The sequence below is a fragment of the Pavona decussata genome, unplaced genomic scaffold, assembly GCF_977016875.1.
Source record: "Pavona decussata unplaced genomic scaffold, jaPavDecu1.1 SCAFFOLD_1, whole genome shotgun sequence".
NCBI lineage: Eukaryota > Metazoa > Cnidaria > Anthozoa > Scleractinia > Agariciidae > Pavona > Pavona decussata.
The window spans coordinates 1,242,346-1,255,907 of NW_028145425.1; the positions used below are offsets into that span (position 1 = coordinate 1,242,346).

At 37.8% G+C, this 13,562-nt stretch overlaps 1 protein-coding gene across 9 annotated transcripts in view; it reads left to right on the forward strand.

The window, feature by feature from the left end:
- The window catches only part of LOC146490161 (gamma-aminobutyric acid receptor subunit beta-3-like), a 29,000-nt gene that overhangs the window by 11,212 nt on the left and 4,226 nt on the right, over window positions 1-13,562 (forward strand). For 6 of the 9 annotated variants that reach the window (XM_085093383.1, XM_085095266.1, XM_085094629.1 and 3 more), the window contains 9 exons: window positions 5,095-5,218; window positions 5,499-5,578; window positions 6,938-7,005; window positions 7,468-7,685; window positions 8,654-8,736; window positions 9,904-10,047; window positions 11,415-11,629; window positions 12,642-12,794; window positions 13,103-13,207. In XM_085093383.1, coding sequence (XP_084949509.1) covers window positions 5,136-5,218; window positions 5,499-5,578; window positions 6,938-7,005; window positions 7,468-7,685; window positions 8,654-8,736; window positions 9,904-10,047; window positions 11,415-11,629; window positions 12,642-12,794; window positions 13,103-13,207 — 1,149 coding nt within the window. In that variant the 5' untranslated portion in view covers window positions 5,095-5,135. Of the gene's footprint in view, window positions 1-2,257; window positions 2,461-2,561; window positions 2,804-5,094; window positions 5,219-5,498; window positions 5,579-6,937; window positions 7,006-7,467; window positions 7,686-8,653; window positions 8,737-9,903; window positions 10,048-11,414; window positions 11,630-12,641; window positions 12,795-13,102; window positions 13,208-13,562 lie in introns of those variants that run through there. The other 3 variants (XM_085092748.1, XM_085096479.1, XM_085095859.1) reach the window with 3 other exon arrangements.

The window sequence follows — 13,562 nt, forward strand, 5'->3', positions numbered from 1 at the left end:
TTGACCACCAACTGTTATGCATTGTCAGTAACTGTTATAAACAATTATTCACTTTGAAACTGTTCAAACCCTTCATGACGGGGAGTTCTTAAGCTATCGTCGCCTGTCATGCACCCTTTGACCAGGGCTAAAAAAAATTAAAATCGGAACTGTGAATGTCCTGACGAACAGGCAACATTTGCATTACGTACTACTAAAATAATCGTGAATAGTTGCTGAAAATTGCTTTCATTTCATACGCGTGGTTTGCCGTTTTATGCTGATGTTGTTTAGGTTTAAAGAGTAAACATTAGTATGAGTCAATATGATTAATTTCTTTCCTCTGGATGTTTCTACCAAGCTATTTACAATAGATGGCATGTGAATAGACTATATTAACTCTCTGATATAATTTTGGCCTTTTGTTGCGTTTGTCAAGTTGACCGACACGTTTTATTCATATAGCATGCTTCCCAAAATGTTGAATCCAGCTTTGGTTGAATTTATGTCTTTCCGGGCTGGCCCCTGAAAGGATATTTCAAGTTTTTCTCTTTAACTAGAGTTTTTTAAGTGAATTGTAATTAACGTTGGATCAATGTAGGTGAATTTCTGGAAATCGTGAAATTCAAGTAATATGTCAAAAACGAGGGCGAGTGCTTTATCACGGGTTCCAAATACTGAGAAACAGATGAAAGCACGAGGCCGCAGGCCGAGTGCTTTCATCTGTTTCGAGGTATTTGGAACCCGTGATAAAGCACGAAGCCCGAGTTTTTGACATGTCTTCTCAAATGAAACAATAAGAAATTAATCTCATTAAAATGCAAATGTTTGATCTCAGATGAAAAACATGTTTCATCTCAGATGAAAACCTGGTGGTGTTTCATTGGGGTATCAAGATTCATCCACCTGACCTAAATGGAGGTCATTTATTGGCTTTTGACTGCATGAATTATTAATGAGTTTGAGAATGCCATATCAAAGATGGCGGATTTTAAAATATTTGACGTCATCAATCGTGATCATCTAAGGCCAAGTAATACGGGCAACGTTTTCTTGAATTTGGTTTTGTAGTAAATGTTGCGTTGCAAGTTGCGGATGTTTGTTACACGTATTACTATCTCCTCCCGCACCAAAATGTTGCAAAAAGTTGACAAACGCCGGGCTGCTTTCAGGAACAGAAAAATTTGATGTGCGCGGAGGGGGGACAAAGTGCAACATGCGCGCATGTCGCGAAAACTTGAAACAGCGTAATAGGTTGTATGAAAAACGTTGGTTTTATGATCGCCAAAGTTGATAGGTCGCTTAAAAATATAGCTAAGTGCATATATGGGAACGTGAAGCGAGACAATTTAGCGATGCATTGATTGAATAGGTTGCAGACGACGTATAGGCTACTTGATGATCGCTCAGCTTTTTCTAGCACCAGCTTTAGTTAAGCAGTTTGTTGAATGCACTTAATACTACTTACCAACAGCAGAATAACTTGATAGTTTCTCAACAAAGCCAAACCGCTTGAGTGGGTCAGGGTCCATTTATCCTGCTCTCTACGTCTGAGGTTGCAGAGCTACATTACTCGTTTGCAAAATTACTCGATGTTTTAAATTTATCACGTCTAACAAAATAGTTAAATGGCAGACGTTGATGTAAATGCGGCAACTGAACGATAATTGCAAAATTTTTGTTCACAATTTTTTTCTTAAGGCCAAGTTATGATAAAAGGGTTTTCGTTGCAACCGGACTTAAATGACACCTTTTTCAGTTTTTTTTTTTTTTTGGCATTTTTAGATGCAGATAGCATATTCCCGTCTTAAAACACCTTCCCCTGCTAATGCTTCAGTCTGTTTCTTGTAAGCTTTTGGTACTCACTTTAATTTCGAATACGATTTTAGTACATTTACTTTATTTACCCGTCGGCCGAAATGCTTTCGTCGACCATTTCTAGAAAACAGCGGCATACAAGATGAGTACAAAAGACGCGTCTTTTTTCTCAGGCTTTGTCTCAAGCGTAAACGTCTGAAGATGCATGCAATTTAGAATTAAAAAAAATCTAGAACACTCAACTTACCAATCTGTGGATTCAAGCACGAATGTACGTGATGTTTGCATAGATTTTCATGTTTTATTTATCGCAACATGCTATGTCATATAATTGCTGTGTCTAACGATGTTGCTATTACTGGTGACTACGTTTAGACAATAGCATTGGCGTAAATATTTACGCAAGTAGATTTCCTTACATGTCTAATGTAACGTCTGGAAGTCAGAGCAAAGTGGTGCGAGGAAAAATGATTCTGTTTTTTCCCAGTGGCATACAATGTAACCTGTTTGTGTTGCCTTAACGTGACTGCGTCAAAGTGCAAGATACCATGATTTTACAGACCGGAGGTATATATATGGTGATAATGCGCTTGAATATATCACCTGTCGTGATTTATTATTCTTGGAGGGAGCACAAATGTCACTAAAGGTTTGTTAATGAAGGTAAGCTCTTTAAAGGCTCATTAACGCGATTGATTTTTGTAAAAAAACCTGACACTATTCAAACACCCTTCGAAGAAAAGATGCTCATTACTTTTGCATCAGAACAATCATAGATGAATTTGAACAAAGGAATGGACTAACAGTTTGTCTGTCATAACAGTACTTCGGTTAAAAGTGTTGTGATTTGAATACTATTAGTTATTAAAGACCGAAGCAGGAAGGTTAGATTTCACGTTAAAAGATCAGTTGCCTGAAATACTTTGGTCATTTTCATACCTATACGAGGACAAACTTTTCCTGCCTTAACGTCTGAATACGCTGCAGAGAAAATACTGCTCTTAAGGTCAGTAAAGCGAAAACATTCTCGATGTAATTTAGGATTTAATTACCAAAAGAACCTAAAACTCATTTGCATTAGCAAACGGCAAGATCTTGAAGCACGGTTTACAGCAGAGTTTCTTATAGATATTCTTATGGTGCTTATGTGAAAGAATTAATTGTTGCATATAGAGAAAAGTTCTTCAATTCGTTTGCACTAGCCAAGTGGATCGTATTTTTACATCCCTTCTGCATGCCACTTCACTGAGACTTAGGCTTGTTCTTGACCTGTATTATTTTCAGCGAGATTGTTTCCCTTTTATGTTTTTCGTTCTTTTCAATTTCTTGCGATGTACTTCAAGTTTACAAAGCCCTCGAATAAATAGTAGTTCCTGTTATTTAACCCTTAGCGATATTTCACAGCTAGTAAACAAATGTACCGAGATATGAACTGTGAATTGATTGAACTTTTTTTTACAATCATTTATTCCATCAGATTTATTTGAGTAACTTCGACGTTTACAATATCTGTTGCAGTCTAAACAATCGAAAGAAAGCAATTTTAGTCATTTTAGTCACGATTTTTCGTCGTTATACTACGACTAAAAATGAACCTTTTCTTAACTTATCACACTAAGAAATAGCTAGCAAAGAATCCGAACCATTTTTCTTTTACAAATAACTAACCAAACATCTATTTCTTACGAAATGTGTCCAACAGAGGACGTTTAAAAGATTTTCAAGATTGGAAAATTGTCTTTCTCTCAATCAAGGTGATGAGGAAATAGGGCGGTCGCTAGGCAACGATAACGATTCTTCCGATGAGCAAAAAGCACCTCCTTATAGTTTGCGCCACTCTAAGAAGGAAATTCAGTTTTGTGTCTGATAATAGGAAAAAATCTCTTAATTTATTGATTATGGGAACCTGAAAAATACAAACAAAGCGAGCTGGGAGAAAATAGATCAAGTTTTAGGCACTGAAACCTCCCAGATGGCAACGAATTAATGTGCAATAGATTAACTGAAGACCTAGGGATTCGTAGAATTTTAAAGAGCGCAGGACTAAAATAACTTTCGTTTTGTTTTATCCCACTGAGAATATAAATGGGGTTTGCCTCTTACATAAAAATTGGGAAAACTCTCTTGCAGTGATTTATTCACTGTTCTGAAAAGTAACACTTCCTGTGTGAGCTATTTTCATGCAAACAAACTGACAGCTGAGGCGAACGTAACAAGAAAATTTAATACCTCCAGGCGATTCTTGGATTTTTAAAGGAAAGTTGATGGAATATTTAATTTAATGATTTTTTAAATTTCAGTTATCGTTGGCAGACATTCTCCAGTACCCGCTGAGTGTTGTTTTCCTTCCCACTCTAGATAGACCCTAAAATAACAAGTGTTACACCCATGTCTCAGATACCGGAACGGTAGTACGAGAACGTCTTCCTTTACTTTCAAGAGTATCAAGATGGATACTCTCCGTTTTACCCTCCCAAATCGCCGATTGCAAATTAAAATCACTGACACCAACATAATTACCAGCTGAACTCTATCCGGGTGTGTTATCAATCACGGTGCCCTCTTTGGTATAATTTGCTAATGTCTGGCACAAAAAGAAAAGAAAAAGAAAAAAAAAGTTCGTCCTACGTTCCTACGTTGCCGAAACGCACGTAAAGAAATGAACGTAAGTCTGTTAAATAAACTATATCTATCTAAAAACTGTCCGCTAAAGTTATTTTATTCTTTTGTCTGCCAGTCCGTGAGTGATTGTTTTAAAATAAGTTGACAAAGTTGTCGAAGAATGTCGCTGAGTTTAGCAGAAAGCCAACTATATATATATATATCCCTTTTGTATGTGCTTCTCTCTGTCTCTGTCTCTCTCTTTCTCTCTGCCTCTGTCCGTTGGTCTCTGTTAGCCTGTAAATTTCAATTCAGTTGCCTTTCGTTATATATAGCTATGAGTCTCTTGGCCGAGACGAAACGCCGCGTCAGACTAGCCGCGAACATTTCACAAGTATTTGACAATTTTTCAATTCTTTATTGTATAAATTTCAACTCGTGTATGTGCAGTTGGGAATCCTTCTGCGATAGAGGGCCAGACTGCTAACATCTTGAATTTGCGAACGGGACTTTTGGCGTGATGCTCAAGGAGTTTACCCATAAATTCTGAAAGATCTCTGAAGAGTCTCTTGGCCGAGACGAAACGCCGCGTCAGACTAGCCACGAACATTTCACAAGTATTTGACAAATTTTCAATTCTTTACTGTATAAACTATGAATTAATATCAAAAACATCTTCACATCTTGATTTATTAGTCTGAACGATTCCTGTGTGGACGCCAAGTAAAATCAAGATCATGGCTGGGAGTAAAGCAAGTTTGATGCTTATTACTTGTGTATTTGCAACACTGACTTTCAACATAGCCCATTCAGATAAAAGGTGAGAATGCTGAAACTTAACTAGCTACTGTCGGAATGAAATTAAACTCATTTTTATTTGAACAAAACTTTGAAAAGTTCTAACCTACCGTCCGCCCCCTTTCTCATAACTAAAAACGTGATTGTACTTTCTGTATGGCGTTTGCCTTGGTGTTGCCGTTGTGGTTGCATTGCTGTCCCTATTTAGGTTTCAGATCTTACTATCTTCTTTACATTTTCTACTTCTCTCTCTGCTGATCATTGCCCAAGAGCCTTTATTTACATATGAATGTTGTTTGCAGTAACAGGGCCAGCGACATGACGGCTCTTTTGAACAAACTCATAAAAGGATACGACAAGAGATTAAGGCCAAACTTTGGAGGTAAGTATAATTTACGTTTCAATTTCAGTTACAGTCAAACTTAAAGTAAGGAAGTGAACAGTCAGAATAAAATTTTGCATATCATTTATTATAGTCTATGAAAGCACATTTAACAGTGTGAACACCAGAGTATATTGCACTCTTTTCATGATTACAAGTCACATATTTGATATTGCAAATCGTCATTTTGTTTTCTTGCCTATAAAAAACTTCATCTGGAAAAAACCTCACTAGTAAGCGAAATTTTTCACATCTATTATTCAACGTTTTGATAAACATGACAATACTTTTCAGTTATTTTTACCGTAAACAGCTTAATACATAACATCAGGGCCGGGTTGTTCGAAAGCCGATTAACGCTAATCTACGATTAAAAGTTAATCGAGGTTTTCATTTCGCACTCTTTGAAAGTAGTTTTAAAGCCTAATTTCAAGCTAAAGGTAATTAAAAGAAAAGTCTAAGTTAAAACTGAGGGCCAAAAATCTTTTGGAAGAATCTTTACCGATTAGAAATAAAACTTAAATCAAAGTTGGCATTAACCAAGGATTAGCTTAATCGGGCTTTGAACAACTGGGCCCAGGAGATTAAAATTAAACAGTAATTATGTGAAAGCAAACTGTAAAAGTTTCTGAAATTAACATTTTACACCTCCTGAGGAAGGTTTGCTACAGAACTTGAAAAGAGAAAAAAGGAAAAAAAAAAAAGACTTAGTGACTCCTTTAATCGATCAATACTTAATTCGGATTGATAATAAAATGTTAATCTTTACTAAATTACAAAAGGCTACCAGATGAATACTCAAAGTAAAGTCATGCATTGTTTGGCTTAGGGTACGTACACGCGTGCATAGTATGATTTATGATTAAATGCTTACTTATAGTATAAAACATTTTCCACTTTTTTAAAGAGTTACAGAGATACGGGAACAAGATTTAGCAGAACCGTGGACGAGTGTTTCCATGACAGTTTTGAGTTCTTCCAAACTTGTATCAGTATTTCTGTGAATTCTGTAGAAACACAGACAAAATCATTTCCATTCTCTCTTTTAAAGAACCTATGGAATATTTACAGTCTTTCCAAAGAGTTGTTGAATCACTATAGTAAAACTATAGACTGTTTTTATAAAGGGGCACACTATACCCTGTCTCCCAAACAATTAACTCAGCTATACTATGCTGTTGAGTCCTAACAACGACGAAACAGCTTTCCATGGCCACCAATACGCGGTTAATATGGCTGTGCGCATGCGTAAGGTACCGGTATAACTAGTGTGCTCCTTGCTATGTAAAGTTTTCCTGTTATTAAACCAAGGCTTCCAAGCAATCAGCTTACTCACTTCTTTGTTTCCTTTGAATCTAGGTCCACCTGTTATAGTTACTGTTGGATTATGGGTATTATCAATTGACTCAATAAACGTAGTCGACATGGTAAGTTCTTTGTGGTCGTTTTCTTGCCAAATTAAATTAGAGTAGTGTTCGTTTGGGTGTCGCAAACCAAACCAAAGTGATTACTTTGACCAAATTCAAAGCGGACGCAAAGAACGCCTTGAGCCCAATCAGAAATCAAAGCAAATACATGGAACAGGTGTAATTAAAATAAATCGAGGGAAAACGTGAGAGAGAAAGTCGTGATTGGTTTTGTTTTTGCGCGCTTCTTAAAGGTTGAGAAAGCGGCACGAGTTTTGCCAACCAATCACGGGGCTTAGTAAAGCAAAAAAAAAAAAAAAAAAACGAAAACGCGAAATTACTTTCGACATTTGACTGAGAAGCACTCAAATTTACGTAGATTAATTTCGCGACGTATCACCAACATAGATATTGATGGAATCAGTTAGCATTTTCTGTGCCATTTAATTGTCCCACGTTCTTTCTCTGCTACTTCTCCTCAAGGACTACAATCTGGATTTCTTCTTGAGACAGCTGTGGAAAGACCCTCGTTTGAAACACGACTGGAATGATACCTTGGATCTCAGCAACACGATGTTGGATAAGATTTGGGTCCCAGATACTTACTTTGAGAATTCCAAAAGCTCGAAGTTTCATAAAGTGACAATGGTGAACAAGCTGTTGTCCATATCACCTGATGGAGGAGTCCATTACAACGCAAGGTAAAAAACTGGGAGAAATTGTTAAATTATTAGAAATTTTGTTTGGGATCTTGCGGATGTAAATGAGCCTGTTTGGTTTACATATACGGGAGACTGTTCGTTTTTATACTAATCTCGTACCAGAGTCATCTAGCTCTTTGGTCATTGGGTGGTTGCCAGGAGAGACTATGAGGCAAACAAAAAAAAGGTAATTTTTTTTTTATTGGCTGCTCCGTAACAGCTTGTATTGTTTTACCGCAGAAATCCTGCGGTAATAAAATTCCAGTTCCCCAGAGTCTCTCCTGGCGACCAACCGTTGGCTAAAGAACTTGAGGACTGCGGGTACGAGATTGGTTTTGAACTAGATTTCAGTCAGTGACACACGCATGCTCGGCGTGAAGAAAATCCGAGTCTCCCATGCTCGGATGCTCTTCTACCGCAATACGCAGGATGTTTGTCCCATGAACCTAGTTTTATGGCCTTAGCTCCCACAAGTCTCCTGTAGCTAAGTGGTAGAGCATCCGAACTAGTAATCGGCAGGTCTTAGGTTCGACTCCTGTTCGACGCCTTTTATTCGCCAGGCTTTCAACATAACATTGCATCTCGTCTTCCATATATACCATAGTCTGTTTCGTGTTTTAGTTATGTGGCTTCGGCCTTGTTTCCTAGTATTTGACCTCCCTATATCTGAAACAAAATTGTACCAGAACAGCCTGTATATCCATTTGTTTGTTTACTGTTAGCAAGCTTAGTTTATAGGTAAAGCATATGTCAACGAATCTATATCACACGCCTCTGTTTGTGTAGCGTAGTATATTTGTTTTTATCAAAACAAGATTTTACCTCGTCAGAATAAAATCCTTAGGGTACCCTTCATATTAGACAATCCACTGGGTCGGGCTTCACCGGCTCTGTTACAAAGGGATGTTATTAGCTTTCGTAAATAAGGAAACTCCACATTATCTTGAACTGTTCCCTTTTTTTGTCAGAGTTACGGTGAGAGCGAACTGTCCCATGGACCTGCGATTATTCCCTTTTGATAAACAACGATGCTTTTTAAATATCGAAAGCTGTAAGTATTCGAAATGGTTAAATCTTTAGCTACCTTCGAGTGAAAGAATCGAAGCAACACGATTGACCACACTTTTTCTGTTATATACATTTTCGATAAAGAAAAGTAAAGCACGAACCATTAATTAACTAATCAGAACTCGAAAAAAATAAAAGTAAATGTCGTTTAAGGACGGTGCCTACTATTGGTACTGCGCATACGTTCTGCGCATCGCGAGATATTCGGATTTCTCATGGGTGGTGCCTACTAACACAGGAATATTTTAGCACAGTTTTAAACTATTCGGAGAAAGCAGAACTTTGCAAATGCTTTTGGTATCTCAAAAGAAAATGGGGGGTAGCCATGCATTTTTCAGAGATAATTAAGCTTCAATTTAGGAACAAATCCCATACATTGCTTTATATTTTGGCGCTTTTTAGAGATATTATTGCTTAATTATCTCTGGAAAATGCGTGGTTACCCCAAATTTTCTTTTTGGATTCCAAAAGCCCTTGCTTAGGTCTACTTACCCCACATAGCCATAAACCGCACAAAAATACTTCGGTATTAGTAGGCACCGTCCTTAAACGACGGAAACACACGTTTTATTTTTTTTTTTACTTCTAATTGGCTGAGAAAGTGGCGTGAATTTTTTAGCAATCAAAGACGCAGTAACTGAAAATGAGAAGTTGCTTTGACGCTCCTTTGAAAACACTATATAAAGGATACAGGATATAGAGGATACAGCACTGAACATAGAGAGTCACGAGCATTGAACAAATGACATACTGCATAACTCAAAGCGCATAGTATGATTACAGAGATGCTTTTGATCTGATTGGTCGAGGATTGCATCATAAGCAGCTTCAATCACCAAATAAAATTCGCACTTGTCGGTCTGTTCTTTGTATTTCTCTGATCATCACCTGGATAATTACACTAAAATAACTACTCGGCTCGGCAAATATTAGCGGTGAATATATCATCAATATTTACTTCGCTTTCGGCGAATCCTAGACCACAGAGCAAGGGAACTAAATATAGTGTACAGAGCGCGGGAAATGCAATACAAGTCAGATTGTAATTAAATGCTGTAGCTTGTGAAAATAACCCTTATTTATTTATTTATTTATTTATTTATTCATTCATTTATAACCCCTTTGTATAACGGTTTTTGCAACATCTTAGATGGATACAATGCTGAAAATATGCAGTATAAATGGGAAAATAGATCCGATAAAGGCGTAGCAGTGAACGAGAAGCTTGATGATATGCCTCAGTACAACCTAACAGGAGCAACTACGAAAAGATATTTCACTGTTTACTACTCGGGTAAGTAAATAAATGTAATATTCATTCGATGCATTTTTTCTTTCTTTTTATTGGCCGAGAGAAAACCACGTTACCGCAAATTACTGCTTACAAATAATGATCTGCTCATGCACACTACTGCCCAACTTTGTTTTCGCAACTGCTTAAGGTTTTGTACTAACTGCCAGGATATCTTTCTTAGTTTGAGTTAGCGGGAAGTTCGAGTTGACCCAGAGGGAGTCTAGACTGAAAACACGTTTCCTCAAAGGCAAAATATAACAGTAAATATATTTTGTCGTGAGTTCGATAAAATCATAAAGATGTGTAACACCAGGCATCAAAGTATGCATACCTTGAAACGATGTACCTGTGTTGTTTTCTGGCTGTTTCATACCCAATAAACAGGATTTTATCGAGTTTGAGTCTGGTTTGTTCCCTCCTAAAAACAAACAAGGGGGCAGTGGACGTCCCAGAACCATCCGAAAAAGAGAACAAAAATTCACCTTTCAGTCGACCCGAAACGCTCCAAAACTTCGCTCCGTTGTAGTCCAAAGAAACTGTTTTATCGAAAATGCTATATAGCAAATATACCAGCACACTTATTCCATCTTCAATTTAATTCCAAAATGTTGAGCCATGGCTGCCAGGGGACGAGAAATGACAGTAAGAAGAAAATTTCCTTCGAACCGTAATCCTTGAAAGTGGCTCTTGGCTTGGTAGCCACGCCGTTGAAAAAGCGTCCCCTGGGTACCCTTGTAAATCTGGTCTTGTATGGGCTGTTTAATTTCGTATGTCAAGATATTTAGGTGATTGTCTCTTGAAAATAAAAAGCTGATATGCTAGTGGTATCATCAGTACAAAGCATTTGTACGTAAAGAAATCACGTGTAATTAAAAGACAAAACAAACGCTTGAAACAAACAGGGCTGGCAAATTAATCAAACAACAAGGTATTTCTTCCTCCTAGATTATTGACATACTAGGGAACTTAAGCAACGACGACGGCAACGGCAACGAAAATGTCACCTGAAATTATATCTTTATTTCAGTTGTGCTACTTCGCGATTGTTTCAACTTGCTCAACTTTTACAAAAATGGCGAACTACCCAGGGACCAAATTGGTAGAGTGGCGTACAAGTTACGACAAAAAATGAAAAATTCCCCGCCATGCGTTCATGTTCTCCACAACTGAAACCTTAAATGTGGTCATTTAGTTTAGCAGAGGACGGCAAAGAAATGTACCAAAATGCAAAACGCACGTGCAGAGCGATTGTGCAGAGCCGTTGTCGTTGCCGTTGTCGTTGTCGTTGCTTAAGCTCCCTACCTCCAGGAGTCGAGAGGAAAAACATTACTTACCACATCTAACCTTTTTTTTCTTCTAATTTTTAGGGAATTGGTCTCGCCTGTCGTCTTCATTTAGTTTCAACAGGAGAGCAGGATATTTTCTGATACACATCTACGCCCCATGTGCGCTTATTGTGATTTTATCGTGGATATCGTTCTGTATCCCTCCTGATTCCACTGCGGCTCGTATAGCGCTCGGAATAACTTCGGTGCTGACGATTACGACAATATTGAACATGTTAAATACCACCATGCCTAAGGTAAATGAGCTCTTTAGATTCTGATAAAAAAAAAATCACTTTATAAATTAATAAATATTTTATGCCCGGTCGGTCTACACTTTTCCAAATAGTTTTCAAAACGGAGACTTCGCAGGGGCACCAAACGGATCGTTTCGGTAAATTATCTGTTCGGAAGGCAATTAATCCCCTACAATTTTCTAAAGGGAATTTTCACCTCGAACTTTCGAAAGTTAAGGCCTAGCGTTTTCGGATTGTTAAAAATGTCGTTTCGGGTACCGAAAAAAAGGTCAGCTAAGAGTTTCGGAAAGGAAACAAGACCTAAGATTTTCGGGAGATGGACAAAAATCCCTAGTAATTTCGAAACGATTCAAGTTCCCCTAGAATGACCGAACAGATAAAAATATTATAGCGCAGCCTAAAATGAACCTACGGAGCTTCAAAGGCGCTCCAGATAGATTAAAATAGCGTTTCAAAGGATCTAAGAGAAAACTGTCGTTGGGTGCCCCTGACTTCGTAGCGAAAACGTCTTGAAAGGTTCCCGTTTTCACAAGTGTTTCCATATCGTTCGAACCCTGAGGAAATTTTGGACAGCATAGAACCTTTTTTTTGTCAATTTTGGCCTTTTGTCCACAATAAAACAGTTTTCGTTCATTAAAATCACTCACTGAGGTTTACAACATGAGAGTGACTTCACTGTTTTTGGTAAACGTTTGTTAGACTAGATCAGGAAAACGCTACATTGGAAGCGTTTTTGACTTGTACAAGTTTGTACAGAACGAAAAAGTAACAACCCCCAACGACAACGAACGCATTTCGAAATATGATTTGTACGACAACTTTAGCCATAACGCACGTGTCCATAAATTTCTCGTCTTCTTAAGATTACGCTTCTTTGGAATTTTACTCAGTCAGGCGTTCTTTTAGCTAATGAGCTAACTTCACCTTATAAATTATCAATTAACCTATTTTAATAGGTTAATTAATTAATTAATTAATTAAAATTAATTAATCTATTTCTTTGCTTCACCAGGTTTCGTATGTCAAAGCCATCGATTGGTACCTCATCGGAAGCTTTCTGTTTGTGTTTGGAGTACTCGTGGAGTACACATTTGTACTTTATATAGTAAACGTTCACAATAAACGTTTAAAGAGGGCTTTGACAGAGCACGAGATTGACGAAGCGGTGAGTAAGAAACCAAATAAGATTGTACAGCTGTGCGTATCACGTGTCCAACGATCTATTCACTTAACTTTGCCCGATTACTGCTAAAATGCATTGGGCAATGAACGAACACTCATATCTAACTTGCTCAAATCCAGGCTGTACCACCGAGAGAAAGCTTTTTTACACTTTCAACAATGTTGCTCGACCTGTTCACCCCCCCCCCCCCCCCTCTCCGGACATTTGGTTCAACAAAGTGTTGAACGCATCTTGAAGCAAATGTTGAAGCCGTTTAGACGGGCCTTTATTTGCTTTATTTTCCATCTCAGGAGGAAGAGTATCTAATTAATGGATCACGAAAGGCAGCAATGAACGGCAGTGTTCCGCACAAACGTCGCCATGAAGACAATAATTATGGCTACGATCCTCTTGAGGTAACTGCAAACACTTTCGAACATTTAGAGGGAGGCTTGATGAAAAGTAAATAAACTTTGAAGTAATGTTTAAAACACGAGCGACAGTGTTTTATCGGGTTTAAAACCACGAGGCGCAGCTGAGTGGTTTTAGACCCCATAAAACACGTGCTGCGAGTTTCTTGAACGGCTTCAAAAACATTCCTGGAAAAGCGTGTCTCAATAGAGTTCATAACAATGATGCTTTTGTGAACGTTGTAAATTAGCATACGAGAAAAACACCGCATACTAATGAGGAGTGCAGTGTTTTATCAGCTGTTCTCAAACTCATTAATTATTCATGTGCTGATGACCCAATCAGCTTGCATCAATTGGG